Source organism: Hydra vulgaris, chromosome 13 (genome assembly GCF_038396675.1).
Source record: "Hydra vulgaris chromosome 13, alternate assembly HydraT2T_AEP".
Taxonomy (NCBI): domain Eukaryota; kingdom Metazoa; phylum Cnidaria; class Hydrozoa; order Anthoathecata; family Hydridae; genus Hydra; species Hydra vulgaris.
The window spans coordinates 47013417-47035971 of NC_088932.1; the positions used below are offsets into that span (position 1 = coordinate 47013417).

The 22555-nt window shown below is 26.8% G+C and overlaps 1 protein-coding gene across 2 annotated transcripts in view; it reads right to left on the reverse strand.

Annotated features, from left to right (window-relative positions):
* LOC100211830 (ubiquilin-1) overlaps window positions 1–18895 on the reverse strand; it is a 91668-nt gene extending 72773 nt beyond the window's left edge. For both annotated transcript variants that reach the window (XM_065816332.1, XM_065816331.1), the window contains exons 1-2: window positions 18742–18895; window positions 2878–2980 (exon numbers count right to left, since the gene is read on the reverse strand). In XM_065816332.1, the coding sequence (XP_065672404.1) occupies window positions 2878–2980; window positions 18742–18852 (214 nt within the window). In that variant the 5' untranslated portion in view covers window positions 18853–18895. The remainder of the gene's footprint in view (window positions 1–2877; window positions 2981–18741) is intronic.
* Window positions 18896–22555: the final 3660 nt, after the last annotated feature.

Genomic DNA, 22555 nt, shown 5'->3' on the forward strand with positions numbered 1-22555 from the left:
CGTTTGATTGGATTGGTATGATCAATGAAATTGATAATATAGAGCAAGATGTTATGGTAACGTTTATGCACCTGCACAGTCCTTTTAATAAACGTTTCTGACCATCTAGAGTAGATACGTGTTGGGTGCCAATTACCAACATAACTTGTATAAATGATGCACCTGAAACAACAAATGGACGTTTTTATACTTTGACCGACAATGCATCTAAGCTAATTTTTACATTATCTTGACTTTCTTTTTTTGTATTTTATTTTGTAAATAATGAAGTAAAACAGAACAAGTATAAAGCAATAAAAATTTTTGAATACAATATTTTCAAAGTTATCTTAAATTTAAAACACATTTACGTGTTTGAAAAAAACAAAAATTTTTTTGGAGAAAAAAAGTGGGGCATGGTCCCAGGTGCCCCAGCCCCATGGACTATCTGGTCGTCTGACCTGAAACAATTTTAACGCATGTTCAACAAATGCTGAAAAAAATGCATTTTTAACGCATGTTTAACAAATGCTGAAAGTTTCAGAGCTGCAGCTTGTCTGGAAGATAGTGAAAAATCCATCTCAAGATTCTGCTCAAAAAAGTGGGGCACATGCCCCCAGCCCCCTCCCCTACTGTCTTAGGCCTTTTTTTAATTTTAAAATGCTCGTTTATAGACACTATAAATACAGAAATTTTCATAGCTCTAGCTAGTCTGAAAGATAGTGGAAAATGTATTGCAAGATTCTTATGTTTTGTGAAAAATCATAAAATTTAGAATGTGTAAAATATTTTTTTTTGATATCATCAAGGCAACATGGGTTTCTTAAGCATCCAAATCAGGCATATAAAAAATTGCCTAAATTTATTTAAATTGATAATTACAGGTACTTAAAAATATTTTTTTATAATATTGATTATTTCATTGGATTCTTCAACCCTGAAAATAGCCAGGTACAAATTTTTAAGTCAAAATATCAAATATTTTTAAAGCTATGTTACTTTGAACCTTTAAACAAAGGTCATAAATCTGAGAGGACAAGAGGGGCCTGGCCAAGATCAGTTGAAAGTAAAATGATCATATTTCAGGATCCTCTTGGAGCTAGAAGCTAAAATTTTCAAGAATTTCTTGTTTTACTAAGTACTCTCAACTGTATAAAAATCAGCAAAATCTGAGATGTATAAAGACATTTTTGAAATTTTCTGGCTCAATTGACATGGAATTACCCTAATATGAACCACAGCAATAGTTAAAAATGGTATAGAGATGTGATTCTTTTTAGATTTATCATATAACATTTTTACTATGTTTGTTTTGTTACTTTTAGGGTGCCAGTTATTTTCAGCAACAAAATAAACATACAATCCATTTAAGAATTTCATCGATTGATAGCTGCAAAAACAGCATCTTTAAATTGTCTTTTTTAAAATGTTTTACCAATATTGTACATTTTTCCCCCATACAAAAAGCAAGAAAATTTTTTTGATCTATTTGTAAAATATAAATTATATATATATATATATATATATATATATATATATATATATATATATATATATATATATATATATATATATATATATATATATATAGAGAGAGAGAGAGAGAGAGAGAGAGAGTTCTTTTCTTTTTCCAGATTATAATTTAACTTTCTCTCTAGTTTAGATTTGTTTGTTTTTTTCATATATATATATATATATATATATATATATATATATATATATATATATATATATATATATATATATATATATATATATATATATATATATATATGTATATATATATATACTTTAATGTAACAAGTTTTCAATTTAAAGAAATAAAATGTCATTAATATAATAAAGAAATCTAAAATATATGACAGCATTCACTACCATCTGCGGAACAATAGACATTGTTGCTAAACTCTACTTCTTGTTCATCTAAATCTGATAGTTCATTATAGCTAGTTAATAATAGTTTGTTTTCTGAGAAGACTTGCTAAGATAAAATTATTTTATATTTTCTTTGTAAAAAAATTTAAAATCACTTATTATAGCAAAAGTTTCGATTGAATAACTTTGAAATTTTATTCTTTTCTAAAGTCTATTAAATGAAATGGTTTAAATTCAAAAAATACCTTTTTTTTTTAGTTTTATTTTTTCTGGTTTATCTTACATTTATTTTCTAGATTGTGAAGATTTCTTTTCTTTTTTCAGTTTATAATTTAACTTTCGAGTTTAAATTTGTTGTTTTTTTTCAGCAAATTTTTAAAACATGCAAATTGTCAAAACATAAAAAGAGCTGTGGTATGCGATCACGCACATATTCTGCAAAAGACTGGATTATCTGGTTTAATTTGTAACCTTAACAACTTTTACAAGAAATTTATGTAACAGCATTCATGTCTAACATATGCATAGTGATTGCACTTGGCCAATATCTATAAAAAGTCCCCTCATGCAATGCAAGTTTTTTGTGCTACTGTTTTAAAAGGAAATAGATGCAAAATCAAATTAATTTAAATTCTTATGTCAAAAATAATTTGTGCAAGATAGTAAAAATTGGTCATATACAAAATTTAACATTCAATTTTTTCACAAAACTTATTAAAAAAAAAATGTAAACAATTTAAATCACAATATAACAAACAAAATCACTAAACAAAACAAATTGACATGCATCAAAACTCTGATAAATTGTGAATTTAAATTATTTTTATTTCCTTATCACTAGAACATAAAATAAGTGATTAAACTTAAGTTGAAATACAAATATTCGAATTTTTTAAATGTTCTGAATTATTTTTTTAATGTTTTGATTAATTTTTTACAATATTACTCACTTTGAACAGGTAGTAAGTTATAAATAACAAGCAAACATGACTTTCTTTAAAAAAATGTATAAAAAAATTCTACCTTCTGATTTAAGAGTATCTTGGTCTTTAAGTATTCTCCCAGCAAATATCAGACACAACTTTTCAATGGGCGAATTAAACTTAACATGGACTGCTTCACGCAACTATAATTATAATTACTAGCATACATGTAAACAATTTATTTAAGCTTAAGATAAATAATTAGAAGAAAAAAATGCAAATATAAATATAAATTAAGCAATTGTATATTGAGTATTAAATAGTTTAGCCAGAACTTATAAAAATATCTTACTTCAATATTGATAAAATGTTTCCAGTATTTAAAAGTTACCAGAGAAATGCAAAAATTGTTAAAAAAGATTTTGAAGTATTATAAATATATATAGAAAAAACCTTTTTAAAACAACATTTTAAAATTGATTAAAAAGTAAAAAAGAAATTTTATCTTCGAACCCATGGAATATGAGTACATATATTACCAGGCCTTGTTTTAAATAGCCTAATGTGAATTTTACATCATAAAATTATCTTTAATTTTTTAACTTTTAAAGACATTAACTTTATTAAATTACTGCAATAATATTAATTACCGCAAAACAAGTTAAATAATATTTAACTTTTTTTTGTTATTACTGTAAGGGAATGTTTCTTTTCTTGTTTTTTTTTAATATTAAATAATTAAATTCAATATTACATTTTTAAAAACGTTTGATATTAACAAATTTCTTCCTTTTCTCTAAATTTGCATAAATGAATTAAAATATGTTAAATTTTTGAATTTTTAAATGATTATATCTTAAATTTTTAATTGCAGTTTAGCAACTACAAATGATTCTTTATTTATAAAAAATTACCTTAATTTATTATTTATTAAAAGTTTATTAATTTATTAAGGATTTTGTTGTGAAAGCAAAGATTATTTTTCCAAACATATATTAAAATTAGAACGCTATATACAAGCCTTATCAGGAAGCGCATGCGGTTGCATGCCTTGTTTGTCTACACTTAAAGTAATTTTTTTAGATAACTTGACAACGCTTTTATATAGTAACCATTTTAAGAATTTGCAGCATAATAAAGCTATAAGAAACTAGAGAGAATAAAACACCAATACTCGAAGAAAGGAAACAAAGACTATACAAAATAGAAAATCTAAATATAATAAGCTTAAAAAAATTGATAAAAAAAAATGTAAAAAAAAATTTATACCTATATATTTTACTGTTTTTGTTTCCTTATTTTTAGGGTGTTTGTTATTTTGGCAAATTTTTTCAGTCAGTAAAAAAAACCAGTAAAAAGTATTAAGGAAATACTCTTTATTTTAATTTTGCGTTAGAAACATTGAAAAATTTAAAATTTGTTTTTCAAATGTTATTGCTAAACTTTTTTGTTTTTATCAATGCACAGGAAAGCGAGAAAACTAATTGCTATTTACTTGTAAAAAAGTTTTTTATTTAAAAAAAAATAAAAATTCATTAATAATAACATTTAATTATAAATATTTGGTTATTTTTACTATCCCCAATGAAATAGTCTCCACTTTGGTTGGATCATCCGAACTGTGCATATAAGCCCGATAGTTTATTTCTTGAGGAACTAGTGTTATCAACAATGCTCCAAAAGCTTGTGGGCTAGTGCTTTGTAACTTTCCTATTATATAAGTATAGAGAAATATTGTCAAATATAGCAAAAATATTTTTAAAAGCGAAAAGGCATCAAAACAAATAAACGTAAGAAAAAAAATTAACAAAATTTCTCATAGCTCTAGCATCTTTCTCTAGCGCCTTAGCAAATTAGTTTTTTAATTATATAAACTGATAAAAATCATGAATAAATTGCATATAAAAACTTTCAATTGTTGTTAAATTATTATAAATGATGTTTTTTTTATCAACTTGTATCAAATAAGTAGCTAAAAACAACAACCACCCTAAAAAAAAATAATACTAAAGTTGTACAAATATTTTTAAAAAAAATTTTTAACTTTCTTTTTTTAATTAAATTTTCAAGTTTATTTAATTAAAACTTGATATTTCGCTACAATTTTGTTTCCTATTTTAATATTATAGGAGTTCTTTTTCCTCGGCAGATAAATTTAGCTTTTTGCCGCAAATTATTAAAAAAGTTAAAAGATGATTTAACAGCCGTGGTCAGTGTGTCTAAAAAATCACTTTAAACGTGGACAAACAAGACATGCGACCGTACGTGCTTCCCAGGAAGGCTTGTGTATATATCATTTATTAATTTTATTTTTTTTTAAATAAGTAAAATTTAAATATTGAACAATATTTAGTAATAATTTTAAATAAATTTGACAGTTAAGTTAAACTCAAGCATTAAATTTAATTTCAATAAACTTAAATATATTTTTTAAATCAAAAGTAAATTATATTTTTTTTATCAGAATAAAATTAGATTTTTATTAAATTAATTTTAAATTAAATCATATATTTTTTTATCAGAATTAAATTATATTATTATAATTTTTGCTTTAAGCTTAAAGTGTTTGGATTTTTCAAGCAAAAAAATCAACCATCATAATAAAATAAAAACAAAATAAAAATTAACTTTTAATTTTATTTGAGCTTTTTCATTAGTAAATAGCGCTTATATCAAACATAATAATCATTCAGATTTTTGTAACAAATATTTTTGTTACAAAAGTTGATCAGACCTCTGAAATGAATTAGGCTAATTTTTAAAATTCATAAAACTTATCATATTTTATATTAATTTTTCATGAAATATAGCTTTGGTGACTGTAGTGGGCATGATGGCCTAGACAGAGTGAAAGTATATTAAAAAATGCTTTGAATATGTTATATAACTTTTATTTTCAGGTCAATTTTATAAAAACTGAATTTGCCAGAAATAATCAATACTTATTAACTTTAACTTCATTAAATTATCTTTAATCCACTTTGATATACATTGAAAAATTTATAATGCTGTCAAAACATTTAACAAAAATTTCACATGTACAATGCAATTACTATGGTTTAGTCATATCTTAAATGATTAAATATTTAAACATTGTGAAAAAAAGGCATGTTGTTTAATTTTTTCACAAAATAAAATTCACACTTGTAGTTCTTCATAACTTCTGCTAAGCAATAATTGAAATCAATAATTATATGGATATCTGTTTATGGAGAGGGTATTGAACAATTAAATAGTCCGTTGGTGATTCAAATCATAAACTTTAATTTTCATTTATTCAACTAGATTATTTATTTACTAGCCAAGAAGGAAACATTGTAATAGAAGAGCTGGGATTTGAACCTGCTACAGCCAATAATAATTCCAAATTTTGAGCAGTGCTCTAACAAACTGAGCTATCCCAATTTGTGTATATATCTATTTCGGCTGGTATCCTAAACCATGTACAAATCTGTGATAGGAAAAAAATGTTTGCTACAAAAAAATACTTTTATTTAAGCAAGGGTCATTATAACTCTTTTAAATGTGAAACAAAATTGTCAGTTTTTTCAATATTGAGTCATATAAAGCTGGAAAACCCATTTAAAAAGAAAAACATTTTAAACCATTATTGCAAAAACAAAGTAATAGTTTCCAATTTTTTAAATATTTGTTGGGAATACAATGTCAAACAAAGTACAAAGTATCTCCAGGTTAATAATTATACGTTAATCTGATTTGGGTCATTGAAAGTAATGAATAAAAATTGATTAAGTGAATATCTAATCTACTTTTTAGTAAAGTTTTTATATTCTAAAGTAAACAATTCTCAAGAAATTTATTAAAAATAAAAAGGCTCAGCACTCAATATAACTATTTAAAGGTGGCGGATCAACAATGATCAACAGAAATGATAAAAATTAAAAGTAAACAAAGTAATTTTATAACGATAAAAATTTACCCTAAATTTTAAATTTAACCAAATAGCGTACAGTTTAGGTGACATCAAATTCTTGTTTATCCGAATATCAATTTTAAAATCAATTGTGTAGAAAATTTAGAAAATTCTATTGATTTTGTGCGATGTTTTTAGAATACTAATTTTTTTTTAACATTTTGAAAAGATTCTAACATTCCATCTCTCATTAATGGGACTGACCTTATTACCTCTCTCAAGTATAAGGCAGACTATTTACAAAGAACTTTTCTTCTAATTCAACACCTAATTCTTACGTCCATTCTCTTCCTTCCATTCCAATTAAACAGATTAACCCATTGTAAGACATTCAAATCACTCCAGCTTCTTTTGTTAAAGTCATATTTCAATTAAACTCTTCTATGAATAGTGGTCCAGACAACATTCCTGTCATAGTCTTACAAAATTGTTTTCCGGAATTTTCTCTAAACTATTTAAGTGCTTGACTGAGTCTTGTTTTCCAGCCTGCTGGAAAATGGCATCTATTGTTCTAATTTTCAAAAACAATTTTCACAATGGAAAACATTTTGACCCCTCTAAGTACTGTCAGACTTCTTTCTGTTATTAGCAAGGTCTTTGAGCCATTGATCAACAAATTTCTAACATCCCATCTTGAGTCAAACAACTTACTATCAAACAATCAATACAGTCTTTGATCCTCTCGCTTAGAAAGAAATGATTTGATAAGATTTTATTGTGTATAAGATGGGTGCGGAGAAGATGATGCTAGGGCTATTGCTCTTGACATATCTAAAGCTTTTGACAAAGTTTGGCATGCTGATCTTCTCCATAAGCTTGCTTTATATGGTGTATCTGGGAAAGTTCTTGAGATTATCAAATCGGTTCTTTTTAACTGCTTTATTAAAGTCATTCTTGAAGGTAAACACTCTTCTTTATTTCCAGTAACTTCTGGGGTACCTTCTATCCTTTGTCCTGTTTTGTTTCATACATTAATGATCTTCCCAATAACCTTACATCTGAAGTAGCTTATTTTGCTAAAGATTCAACTTAATACTTCTGTCTTGACAATAAGTCTTCTCTTTTTGATCGCTTAGAACAGATAGCCGATCTTGAACCTGATCTCACCTCTGTAACATATTAAGGCTTGCAGTGGTTTGTAAAAATTAACTCTAACAAAACTCAGTTATTTACAGTAAACGACTATTGTAATACAGTAAACATTTCTATATTAATGAATGGCAACCCTCTCACCGAGTCCTCTTCTTGGACTATTTACTAATGACTTTTCATGGAAACCATTATACAATCAATTGCTAAATTAGCATCTACAAAGGTTGCTTCTCTTTGTTGTGCTCGCCTTTTTCTCTCTCCTGATTCCATTCTCTACCTCTACAAATCTCCTATTCCTCCCTGTATGGAATACTGGGAGGAATAATCATCAAATGGTGCTTTCTTTTCTAGACAAGTTCCAAAAACGCATTGTAAACATAGTTGGACTTGCACTATCTGCTAAGCTTGAGCCTCTTTAACATTGTCATAAAGTTGTAGCTCTTTCTTTTTTCGAAAAATACTATAATGGTTGCTACTCAAAGGAGCTATTATCTCTAGTTTCATTAACAAAAACTTATACTCGCTTGACTCGTCATTCACCTAAGTCTCATTCATTTATTCTATCTGTCCCTGCATGCTTTTAAAAACTTTTAGTTTTTTTTTTTGAAGTGCACGTAATAAAACGTCTAGTTTTATTTCCTGCACTTCAACCCTTTAGAACTCTCTCCCGTCTTCATGTTTTTCTGACCCATACAACCTACAACTTTTTAAGTGTCAAGAATTGAAATCTCCATAAGTCTCAAGAACTTCAAGTCTCCAGATTTCATTAAAGTACCCAGTTTGTTATTAATTAAAAACAAACTAAACACACTACAGTAATTAAAAAGTTGAATAAAAGTAATAAATGTATACTAATAACTAATAATGTAAAAACAACTAAAAGGGTTTAATATCATTTAATGCTGCAATTTTAGACACAATGAGGCTTGGTAAGTATAGATAAACTTTATATAATTCAGAAGCATTTAAATTAATAAGAAAGCAAATAAATCATAAAAACTAACATTAAAGAAAAAATAAAAACTTTAAGAGGTTACAAGAATAATTCAAGAGTTTCATAAACATTGATTCACTACAATTAAAGTAAGTAACATTAATCCATCTTTACATGACTATATTGCTATGAATTGAAAATGAATAATATATTAAATCAATACTTACTAAATACTCAATATTAACAGTATCAGACCATTTTTTTTAAATAGAAAACACCTTGTAAATCTTAAGGTGTTTTCCGAAAATTTAAAAGATTTTAAAAGTGTATAATAATTATTCAATATTTACTATCATAGTAAATGTTTAGCTTGAGATGTCCTATTGAAAATAAAATAAAAGTGGTGGAAAGATAGTTTTTTGGTAAGTTTTGTTATCTCAGAGATACAATTTTTTTTTTAAGATACTCACTTTTAACAAGGCTGCAAGCAACCACTATTAGAGTTAGAAGTTTAAGAAGCAAGATAACAATTAAATAACAAACAACTTAAAAAATTGCAATTCATATGAACAAGGAAAACAAGAGGGAGCAAATTCCAAAGAACTGATGTTCGAGGAAAAAAAATAGACTAATAAGAGTTTTTGAAAAACTTAGAAACAGTCATAGTAAAAGGATGACGAGTAACACAAGAATGAGTTTTAGTAGATGGCACAAAAGATGCTAGCTCTTTAGAGCAGCACCCATTATAGTATTTATAAAAAAAGAGAAAGAGTAGCAACATTATGACAATGTGAATGATTAGAGATTTATAGAGAGAAAAGAACCAAGAGTGAGAAAGAGGCAAGCAAAATAAAAAATATTAAATAGTGACTCATTTGTTAATTAGAATAAGAGTAAGAGTTCTTGCTTTTGAAGGTGTGTCCAAGTTAAGAGAATTATCTCCACTTCTAATAGCCAAAGATTCGTCATCAAAGATTAAAAAAAATTTGTACAACACATATGCTCATAGTGCAACAATTACAACTAAGTACCTAATTGAGCTTTAGAAACTAATAAATTATTGTTATAGTATCAAACAAATAATGTATATACATTTATAAGCGTGTCGAAATTTAGCAATAATAAAAAATAAACAATATAAATTCCATATAAAAGTTATCTATCCTTAATTATAAACAGTTTGGCAGTAAAGTAAAAAAAGCCGTAAAGTAAAAAAGTTATTAAGATAAACCTTTATATTACTCAACATTATGTTTTAACAATTTTAAGCAAATCAGGTTTTAAGCATTTTTATTATCAATTTTTAACACATTTTTGGTGACTTCTTAACTCTTTTGTAACCACTTCCACACATGATACAATCTTTCTTAATTCTTTCCTAACCACTTTTTTACATGATACAATCTTTCTATCTCTTGTACAGCGAACCTTACCACTTTTTCACATAACCTAATTGAACAACAGCCTATAGCAAATCAATTTTTCATTCAAAAAAAATGAAATAATGTCGTAATAATGCATGACGTAAATATTAGTACATACTTCTTCACTAATATAAAAAAAGATCATTTTTTTGAAGCGTCTTCATGATTTTCTTATAACATTCTTAATTATCAAAAATACTTTCAGGATTTTCTCTTATTCTTCGCAATGTTATCACCTCATTCAACATGACTGCCAATGCGATTGTTTTCGTCTGATGTAAGAGCAACTCAATCAATAAAGAATAAATGAAAGTTTTGAAGTCATTACTGCTAATAATTAGAAAACATTTTTATGAAATTTAATTATAAAAATTTCTTATATTAAAACGTTTATTTATCAAACGCTTTTAATTGAATAATAAACTTTTTTTATTTAATTTTGTTAAAACGTTTGAAAATAGATAGTTAAAAACATTTTGTTTGAATAATAGAATGAAAATTAAATAACACATAAAAAAAAGTTTTGTTATAAGCTCTATAATAGTAAACATTCCATTGTTATATTATTAAAAATAACTAAAAAATAATGATACATTTTTATTTTAAAGAATAACTTCAAAAAAACTTTGATTGAAAGCTATTTTATTTTTCCATTATCATTTATGCAAAGTTTAATTACAAAAAAGTTTTTTTGGTTGCAATGGGGCCATCCATAAATTATGTAGGCAGGTATGGGGAGGAGGTCACTCAAAAGTGTACCAGTGCATACAAGGAAAAGGGTAGACAATTTTTTGTTTAAATTTTTTTTATGTTTGGGAAATCAGAAAAAAAAACTTTAGTATTTTAGTTAACGCATTTGTCTATATCCGGGAAAAATATGTTACTGCAACTTTGATATTAAATAAAAACAATGAAATATAGCGATTAACTAATAGCTGACAACAAAACTTTGTTTTTTATTAGAGTTGAATTAACATGCTTGATTGCGGATATTCTAAACAAAAGAAATATTTTTAATTAAATTTAAATAAATAATAGTTAAAAATAAAAATAAAAAGATTAACAATAGATCTTTTATTTACCAAAGATGTGATAAATATTAAAAACAATAAAGCAAAAAAAATCTTAAATTTTTACACAAACTTGGGGATTAAAACTTTTGATTTTTCAAAATTCAATCAAGTTTTAATTTTTAATTTAAATTTTCTATTCTCATTGGGACAAAATGTTTTGAAAATAGTAAACATTCCATTCTATCTGTTAGCAGTAACTACTTCATAACTTTACGAGCAAATGGTTACACTCAACCGATTCGATTAAGTGGATATGATAAAGTTCAACTGGAATCTTAAAAAAAAACATCATGCTGAATTTAGGTTTCAAATAGAAAAAATAAATGATTAGCTCACTTGCACTGAGACATTTAATTCGAACTTATGCCGCATAAGTTAAAATTAAAGTAGGTCACGCATAAAATATTACAAATATAACTTCTTTATTTAATAATATGCTAACTCTACTGTTAAAACATATTTTAACTTCAGCAAAAAAATTTTACTAAAAATATTTTCTATAAAATCAACTTATAATTTTCTATTTGTCATGCCGAGAAGGCCATTTTCGACTAATTTATTATTGCTCTATTTATTTAAGAACATTGAGCACTATATTTTGCAGAATACATTTTAAAATTGTTCACACACATATATATATATATATATATATATATATATATATATATATATATATATATATATATATATATATATATATTAGGGGTATTCAAAAAAAGTGAATTTTCAAATCTAAAAAACCATACCCCCTAAATTTGGGGCAAATATATAAAAAATGAGCCTCACAAAGTTTGAGCGCTGTCCGTTCACTTTTGACCCCCCCCCCCCACAATCTAAAAAATTATGGGGAAAATTACCCAAAAGTGGTAGTTTTAGGGCAAATTGTGGGGGGGGGAATTTTTTTTTTTTTTTAATTTTTTTTTTCTGCTATATATATATAGGCCTATATTTTTGTTTAAAAATATATGGTTTTCTCCTTACTTCTCAAAAATCTGTTTGGTGATATTGAAAATCATGAAAATTGGTATTTTTTAAAATATATTTTCTGTTACGCCTAATGTTATATACATATATTTTTGTGTAAATTCTGATAGTTTAAAATTTTGAATTTTTCTAATAAATACAGATTAGTACATACAATAAACATTAAAAATGAGTGAAACAGAACTTAGGTCAATGAAAAAGGAACTTTTTATAATAAAAGAGGCAAAACCAGCTATATCAGGTATAAACATTTTTATTAATATTGGAATTATAATGAGTCATTAGTTGCTAAAAAATTTATTTTATTTATAAAATATAAATTTTTCTATTTAGATATACAACTTCCAACAGGCTTGGATATACTTCAACATTTAATATATAACCAACAATGTCGATCTGTATCAATATTAAGTATTATTGCTTGTCCCCCTAAAAAAAATTTTTTTGGATGTTCGGAGAGTTGTTGTGAATGTATTTTGTCTAAAATCAAGAGACCCTGGATTAAAGCTGGATTTGATGTGTTAACTGATTTAAGTTTAGTTAAAAAACTTTTTAAATTGCTAAGTCCTATTCCAACTTGAAAAAAAATGCAAAAAGGGGAAATAGTGGTGATTTGGCTAAACAAAACGAGTTTGAGATTGAAATAAAAAAACTTTTTTGGGCTGGTAATTCTAATCTCAAAGACACAATCAGTAAAGATAAAAAAAGATCACTAAAAGACAAGATTGAAGATCTAAAATTTCTTGAAGATCAGGAAAATGAAAGAAAGTTTGAAATATAGAAAAAAGGTATTCAATACTTTTAATTAATTACTTTAGCTCTTTCTCAAGCTCTGTTAATTCTTTTTTCCACTAATTTTAAAATTAAAAACTAAAACTACTTTTTTTCTGTTAATTAGGCAAAAGAAAGCATCAGGAAGAAAAATCGTTTACAGCCTAAGATTTTGAGAGATGATGTACCCAACATTGAACTTATAGACACAATTCTAAGCGATGATTCTTCAATTGAATCTGATTTCGAGCCAGGTGATTGGTATCATATAGAAGTCTCTGAAAACCCAGACACAGTAATAGCAAAAATTCCAAAAGATGTTTTTGCTGGAAATGTTTCACTTACTGCTACAGCCTGTGATATATCACCAAATGTTTTAAAGAAGGTAACAAATGCAATTCTATATCAATCAGGTGTTGATCTTAAAGAAGTTAAAAGCAGTCAGTCTACCGCATATAGAAAAACGAAAAAAGAAAATGAAAACATGGCAAAAATTTCAAAAGAAGATGTTAAAGCAGCCATAGACGCATCTCCATATCCATGTATAATTCATTTTGATGGGAAGACCTTGTTTGAGCTAAACAAAGGAAAAATGTTAAAGAGGGATAGAATGGCTGTTTTAGTTAACATTAATGGACAGACTTACCTACTTGGAGTACCTCCACTAGCGCCATCCACTGGTGAAGATCAGTTCTTAGGTGTAATGAACTTAATTAAGGAGTATCAACTTACGTCAAAAACTAGAGGAATATGCTTTGATACAACATCATCCAACACTGGGACGAATAAAGGATCAGTTTCCAGAATATCTCAAGAACTGGATAAGTATCTCCTCCAAAAAGCATGAAGGCATCATGTGACTGAATTAAGAATGCTTCACTTTTGGAAATTAGTGACCAATGAAGAAACTAGTGGACCTGATAATCCTCTTTTCAAAAAGCTTAAAAATATTTTTGAAGAACCTAATTTTAACTATATTTCAGTTCTACTGTTACGGTTTGATTGGAATAAGGTTGAAAGCAGTTTTTTAGAAAAGGCAGCTATGAAGTCATTAACATTTTGCAAAGCATACGTTAGTAAACCAGGTATTATAAGAGATGATTGAAGTGAGCTTGCAGAATTAGTTGTCACGTACTTATCCCCTATAACATATAAAGTAAGAAAAACTGGTGCTATTCATCATGCAAGATTTTTAGGAAAAGCAATTTATTATCTAAAGCTTCGGCTTTTATCCAATCAACTTACGTTTGTTCAGGAAAATGATAAACTGAAAATTGAAATTAAGCTTATTACAGAATTTATTGTTTGCTTTTATACAAAATGGTATCTACAATCTGAGGATGTCATCAAAGCTCCTTTTCTTGACATTACAGCCATACATCAAATGCATCTGTACAAGAAGGTATGTACAAACCCAATAGCTGTCGATGCTGTATTAGAGTCTCAGTATAAACACTGTTGGTATTTGGATTCAACAATGATACCTTTAGCTTTGCTAGATGATGAGTTAGCATTAGAGGAGAAGGCAAAAATTGCATCAGCAATTCTGTCATTTGATATGCCTAGCTCTGACTATTATAAAGCCTGAGAATAAAGTAAAGCAAGATATCAAGGAAATTTATAAAATGAATACAAAAATCGGGAAAAAACCACCATCCCTGTCTGCCTTGGTTGATGTCTTTTCTTACCTGATTTTTGACATGATTGGGTTTGATAAGCAACGAGTTCAAGACTTGCTCTCACTTACATCAAACTATTGGCATACTCAGTCATACTTCAAAAGTTTTCAAAAATATGCTAAAACTTTGATTTTTGTAAATGACCATTCAGAACGGTCAATAGGTATGATGGGGCAGTATATTCATAGATATTCTGATGAAACTGAAAAGCACAACAGATTGCTAACTGTGGACAAAGTTTGATCTGTATTCAGATCACAAGAACAAAAATCCGGTACAATTTCAAAGATTAAGTTTAATGATGGACTTGGTGTGATGCGAAAAAAGATAAAGAGTTAAACTTGATTATTATTAGATTTGTAAATTTTTTTTCTGTTATAAAACTTGAATATAAATTTATAATTTTATTTATTCTTGCTCATTTTGATTTTTCAATATAGATAAATAGTGTTTTTTTCAATATAGATAAACAACATTGCTGAGGTCACAACCAACAACTGTTCATTCTTTCTGGCAAATGAAGTTGGTTGCTCCCTTTGGTATGTCTTGAAAATAGTTGGAGAGGCCTTGTGTGTATATGTTAATACACACAAGGCTTATAAATAAAAAAATAAATATATATATATATATATATATATATATATATATATATATATATATATATATATATATATTTAAAATCTAACTTTAACTACAAAAATTCTGATTTTCATGATTTTCAATACCACAAAACATAGATTTTTGAGAAGTAGGAAAAAAACCATATATTTTTAAACAAAAATATAGGCCTATATACATATAGCAGAAAAAAAAATTTGAAAAAAAAAAAAATTACCCCTTCCTCAAGGCGCCCGAATATTACCACTTTTCGGTCAATTTTCCCCTAAATTTTTAACTTGAGGGGGGGGGGGCAAGTGATCGGACAGCGCTCAAACTTTGCGAGGCTCATTTTTTATACATCTGCCCCAAATTTAAGGGGTATGGTTTTTTAGATTTGAAAATTCACTTTTTTTGAATACCCCTAATATATATATATATATATATATATATATATATATATATATATATATATATATATATATATATATATATATATATATATATATATATATATATATATATATATATATATATATATATATATGAAGACCTCAGTGGAAAAACCGGCGTTGTCACATTTAAAAAGTATTGAGAAACTATTTATTGATCATTAATAAAAGTCTTTATTTAAAGCAAATGAAACTAAGCAATTTAAAAAAATTTATATTATAATTATTTTATTTAAAATTTATTCAAAACAAAACATTTTGTAATTTTTTAAACAAAAATTTTTTTTTCTTTGCTTTAAATAAAGACATTTATTAATGATCAACAAATACTTTCTCAATACTTTTTAAATGTGACAACGCCGGTTTTTCCACTGAGGTCTTCATATATATATATATATATATATATATATATATATATATATATATATATATATATATATATATATATATATATATATATATATATATATATATATATATATATATATATATATATAGATCTATAGTTTGTCATCTTTGGGAAGAGCGGAAGGAAAAAAGTGATTCTTACGCCAACACAGACGTCACTTTTAATTACTTTTGACTTTCGTCCAACAATTGCGTGTTGGACGAAAGTCAAAACCATTAATTTAATTACAAATAAATCGTTTTTTAAAAAAACCACGAAAACGCAAATTTAATTGACCAGAATGTTTTAAAAACATTCTGAATGTTTTTAACAATATAAACAATGCTTTTATTTTTATTTTTTTTAATAAAATGTTTTTATTTTTTATTTTTTTAATAAAATGTTTTTATTTTTTTTTTTTTTACTGTAAGTCATGCGCGGAGTGTTGCTACATCGACTATCTTATAGCCAGACTCGCAAGGGAGTGCTGCTACATCGACTGACAAATAGCCTGACTCGCAAGGGAGTGCTGCTACATCTACTATCTTTTAGCCTGACCCGCAAGGGAGTGTTGCTACATCGACTGAGGGTTTGGTTGGGGCAGGTAGTCTATCAATTAATAAAAAAAAATAATTCCGGTCTTGCATTTTAATTTTTACTTTTTGTCAACAAAATATGGAAAAAACTTTCGGACAACATCTACGGGTTGTGTATATATATATATATATATATATATATATATATATATATATAATATATATATATATATATATATATATATATATATATATATATATATATATATACTTGGGTAAATAAAAATTTAATTCTAAAAAAAATCGAGTAATGACATAACTCGAATGACAATAACTTCAATTATGAGATGTTGGAATTTTTGGGCTATATTGATTTTCTTTAAGATTACAGCTAAAGTTTGTAAAATGACTCCATAGCATCAAATCATAATAGAAAATGGAGAACCTTGCAGTTTTTGAATTACATAAATTTAACATAACTACAATAAAATAAGAAACTACTTATGAATGCAAAATAGAGCTGAGTTAACGTGGCGTTATATATGATTTGACAAGTTTTATATAAAATACCAATATTTCTTGAGATTATATTATTAATATATTTAATATCATCTTTCCAGGATAAGTTTTCACCTATTAAAATGTAAAGAAATTTGTTTGAACAAGCGCTCAATTTCGATACTGTTTACAAAAAACATCAGTAAATATGCATGAATATATTGAAACTTTTAAATAGAATTTTAAAATAGAATAAGAAGAACTTGCTTTTATCTGTGTTTAAAAACAGTCTTTGACATTAGCCTAAATTGATATTTGTTTTAGTTCCTTGTGTGCTACCTGAAATAGAGTGATGATACTGTGAGCATAAAATAGTGGTGTTGTCTGGAAACATGTGATTAGACTTGATGATTGATGCTATATTTAGGTCATTAACATAAATAAAAAATATTAGAGGATCCAATAAAGAGTCTTGCAGGACTCTACATAATATCATAAGTTAATTTGTCTGAGGACTGCCATTTAAAGATATAAAGTATTTTCTGTAAGTTAAGATTGATAATACTCATCTATCAGATAAGGTTAATGACATTACATATTAAATTAAGGTTGATGATATTCAGTGTCTGGAAAGAACAGACAAAATAATGATTAGACAGAAGCACAACTCTTAAAAATAATGTGCAATAATCTTTGATAGAGACTGGGAGTGAATCTCATTAGGTGCATCAAGCAAGTAAAGAGTTACCAGTCTCAAGAGAAAAAACTTAAGTTAGAGAAATTGTGAGACAAAAAAGCTTCAGTTATTTCAAAATCACTTTTAATCATACCATTGTTGAAATATTTTCAGTGACAGATCCAGGGAGTATAAGGGGTATGCATCCCTTTCCCACCCTACCCCCAACCCTCCACCAGAATCTAAAACTCCTAAAAAATTTCAGAAATGTGTTTTTTTTTCCTTTTATTTTAGTAGTTGCAAATGTGATACAAAATACTAAAATATTTTAACACTCCCCCCTCCCCCTTCCATTAAAAATTTCTGGATACGTCACTGGACATATTTAAATGTCTGAATCAACAACACATAAAATATTACATATAATTACATATATTCACATATTTAAATATATATGAAATCATAAAAAATTTCTATTTTATATGATTCATAATCAAGATTAAACTATCATAACCAATTATAAAAAAAAGGAGGGGGAACTGGTTGCTAATCTTAAATTCCTGACAGATAACAAGCATTATTTTCTAGTTGTAATTTAATTTTCAAGAATACAATTAGGATTTACGTAAAATCGTGATAAAAACTTATCAAGTCAAACCTGCCATGAATTCAAAATGAAATATAACTCATTGTTAACTCACCGAATATTAAAACAATACATAAAACTAAGTAAAAATGTAAATACGTAAATTATAAACGTATATAATATAATTAACAATGTATTTTTAAAAAATTGAAATTGATTATGATTCTGATGAAAAATAGTTATGATATTATTGAATGCTTTTTTAAAACATCCAACGGAAAATAATAATCTATTTGAAACTCTCTTGTTTTAAATATGAAAAGGCTGAAACTATACATACTTCTTTTATAGTAGCGATAGCAGAAATTTCAATAGTTTCTTTACTCGTAGCTGTTTTAACATTTATTTTTATTTTATTCTGCTCGAAAGTTTCCTCAACTTTCTCCGCCATCTTAAAAGATTTAGTTATTTTTTAAAGAAAAAACCAGGTTTTATCCGTAAATCGTAGCAAATTCGATTGTTTATCTCCGTCCTTATATTTAAAAGTAAATTTTACAAAATATGATATTGAATAGGAATTGAATTAAAAGTTTTGAAATTAAATGTTGTTTTAAGCGTAAATTATGTTTATTCACTGATGTATAAAATGATGATGAGATTGCATTCCCTATTTAGGAGTTGTAAATCTTTCTGCAAGGTTGCAACTAGGAAACAGAATTAAAATATCTAGCAAGGATAACCGCAGTTTTTTTTGTCTGTGTTAGATTTTAGATGTAGAGATTAGATTGGTCAACGCTTGTAAAAACATTGCGAAACTTGATCGTTATTACAATGTAAACTCAATGTTAAACCAATGTATATAACCTAACATTTATACAATGTATATGGATCAACGTTGATCCTATGTATACAGTATAACAGAATTGTTAACAAGACCATAAGTAGCAAGGCCAAGGGCACCAATTACAAGGCCAAGTCCAAGGCCAAAAGTTATAAATTTTTGCCTAACGTTAATGCCAATTATCAACTAAACTGTAAACTCGCAAGATTGTTCAAACATTTTACCAACTTATGTGTACTAGCTGGGTTGTTTTATGTTTTAGATTCAAATACTTGAATACTTGTTGTTTGCTTGAGAGATACTTTTAGATATTTCAAGACTACCCTTTCAGAGTAGTCTTGAAATATCTTAAAGTATCCACATTTTTACAAAATTTGCTCAAATTTAACGAAAATGTTGTTTTTGAAATGAAAAAGCATCAACAAACTAATTAGTTTATGTATAAAATTACTTTTTTTTAATGTGTTTGATTTATCTATATTAAAACTAAATCATTGTTCTAACTGTATTTTTCGTCTCTAAATCATTTTCAGAATATGATAAGCAACAAGCTTATTTCCTTGGAATGCCATTTAATTCATCAATTATTTTCAGATTGAGGTGTATAAAAACTTTTTATACACCTCAATCTGAAAACTTTCTTTTTTAGGTTTTTGATAGTATATAAGAACGAGTTTTATCGCACTTCGTTTCATTTTGTTACCCCAGTAATGACAAAAATTCATCACTTTTTTATCGCTTAGAACGGGTATCTAATCTGAAATCTAATCTTTTCTCTGTGGAGGTTGAGGCTTGCTGGAGCTGGTGAATTTTAACTCGAACAAAGCTGGTAATATTTATTGCAGTATTGTTAATACTCTTATATCGATGAGTTACAACACACTTACTGATTAAAAACCTTATATCTTCTCGGATTATTATTTTCTACTAAACTCTCATAGAAACCATTTAAACAACCATGATACATCTTTAGCATCTGCTAAAGATGTATCATGGTTTTTTAAATGGTTTTTTAAACAAAGTCAATGTTCTAAATGTTATTGGAAAGTGCTCTTGTTACTAAGCTTGAGTCTTTGTTGTATTGTCGTAAAAATGCGTCTTTTCTTACTTTCTAGAAATACTGTCATAGTCGCTGCTCAAGCAAGTTATTGTTACCCTACTCCATCAAACAAAGCTCAATCTTGTGTGACTTATTGTTCACTTAAGTTGCATTATTTTACTGAAAGTATTTCTATATGCTTTAAAACTTTTATTTACGTTTTTTTTCCTCAAACAATAGTGGTTGTCAAATCTCTCCGATTTTCATGTTTTCCTGATTTATATAATTTACATTTTTTTATTTTCTGTTTTTTAAGTCTCAATTGGGCTACTAGATTACAAATGTCAAGAAAATCTAATGGAAGACCACATTTTTGACAATACTGAGTCGAATCTACAATCATAGTTTCATCATAATGACTTAGCACTCTTTCGATCTTTATGTTTATTTGCATCAAGTTCTTATTTTTTTATTCTTCATTTTAATGTTCAAGGCCGTAGACAACTTTTTTTGATGTCTGAGCTAAGCATCTTTAAAACATGAAGAAAAATTTATATTTAAGTATGTTTATACATATGAGGAATGAGAATTCTATGCAAAAATTTGCGGTGATTTGAGACTGGGAGCAACAAAAACCCCAAAACGTTAGCCCCCCCCCCCTCCTTCAAGGAGGGTTATGAATCAAATTCGTTGTTTTTTTTCCAATCTTTAACCTCATTTATATTTATCAACAAATTTCAAATTTGATTCAATAATCTTTAGTTGATCGGCTTTTATGACCTTATAAAGTTTACAGCCCCCTCAATTTGAGAGGGGTGTAAAATTTTTATAAGGTCATAAAAATCGAACAACAAGAGATAATTGAACCAATTTTAAAATTCGTCGAAGAATATAAATTAAATTTAAGATTGAAAAAAACAAAAACAAATTTGACTCATTGCCCTCCTATTTGGGGCTGGGGGGGGGGGGACTAACATTTTTGGCTTTTTGTTGTTCCCAGTCTCCGATCACCGCAATTTTTTGCATAGCATTCTCATCCATTACATGTATGAACATACATAAATATGGAGTTTTCTTCATGTTTTAAAGTTGCTTAGCTCAAACATCAAAAAAAGTTGTATACGGCCTTGATGTTTCGTTTGAAATAGAACATTCTTTACCAGCATGATAGTCTTTTTTTTTCTCACATAATTACATTGTAGCTCATTCCATACTATTAGCGTTGTAGCTTTTACGATTATTTTATTGTAATTTTTTGACGTTTTTAAAATACTTTCCAAAGTAATGTTTATGAAAAATATGTTAAATTTTAAGTGAAATAAATTTGCATAAATCATAATATATAACAAAATAAAATCTTATAACACCAAATAGGTCTTATATAAAATTTTATTTTACCTAGGTGAACATATTGTTTCATACAAATAAATACACGTGTTTTTTGATTAGTCATAAGTTATAAACTTCATACATTAATGTTTAACAGCTCTTGAGCTTATATAAAAACATAAATAACTAGGCCTGATGGTTTATAATGTTATTTATAACAACTTCAATAATATAATGACATATCTTAATATTTCACATACATAGACCAACATTACCCCATCTAATTATATTTTAAATTTTAAATGAACCACGTGAATCAGTGTCTTAAAGCTATACTATCCTGATAATATAGTAATTAGGCTTTAAAAATAACCATTTTCCATATGCTTATGTCTTATTGGAATATATTTTCTCTAAAGTTTAAAAACGGAGAAAAAAATGACTGTGTTGATGTATCTAGCATTTTAACTAAAAAAAGTTCCGTTTTTAACGGTATTATATCTAACGGCTTATATTTTAAGATTAGTTTGCTTAATATATTATAACAAATTGGTAAAAACAAAAACTTTTATATTTAAAGCCATTATAAATATAACAGATAAATATGAATAAGACCCATATTACCCTTACATTACCTCACCTTACCCTAAAACTTTTTTTTCAATTCATTTTTTTACAAAACCTTGAAACTTTGTCTTTAATAAAATTCTCTTTTATACAGCTATATATAAGATATACAGCTGTATATAAAATAGTGTACATTGGGTGTTCAAAAAAAAAATTTCAGAATTTGAAAAACCAAACCGTCTAGATTTGAAGCAAATATGTTTAAACTTACTCACAAAAAATTTCAGCACCATTAAACCACTCTTTTCTTGCCCTCAAAGCACATGTTTGGAAAAAAAGGGACCCAAAAATGACTAAAAACGGATTACTTTACGTGTC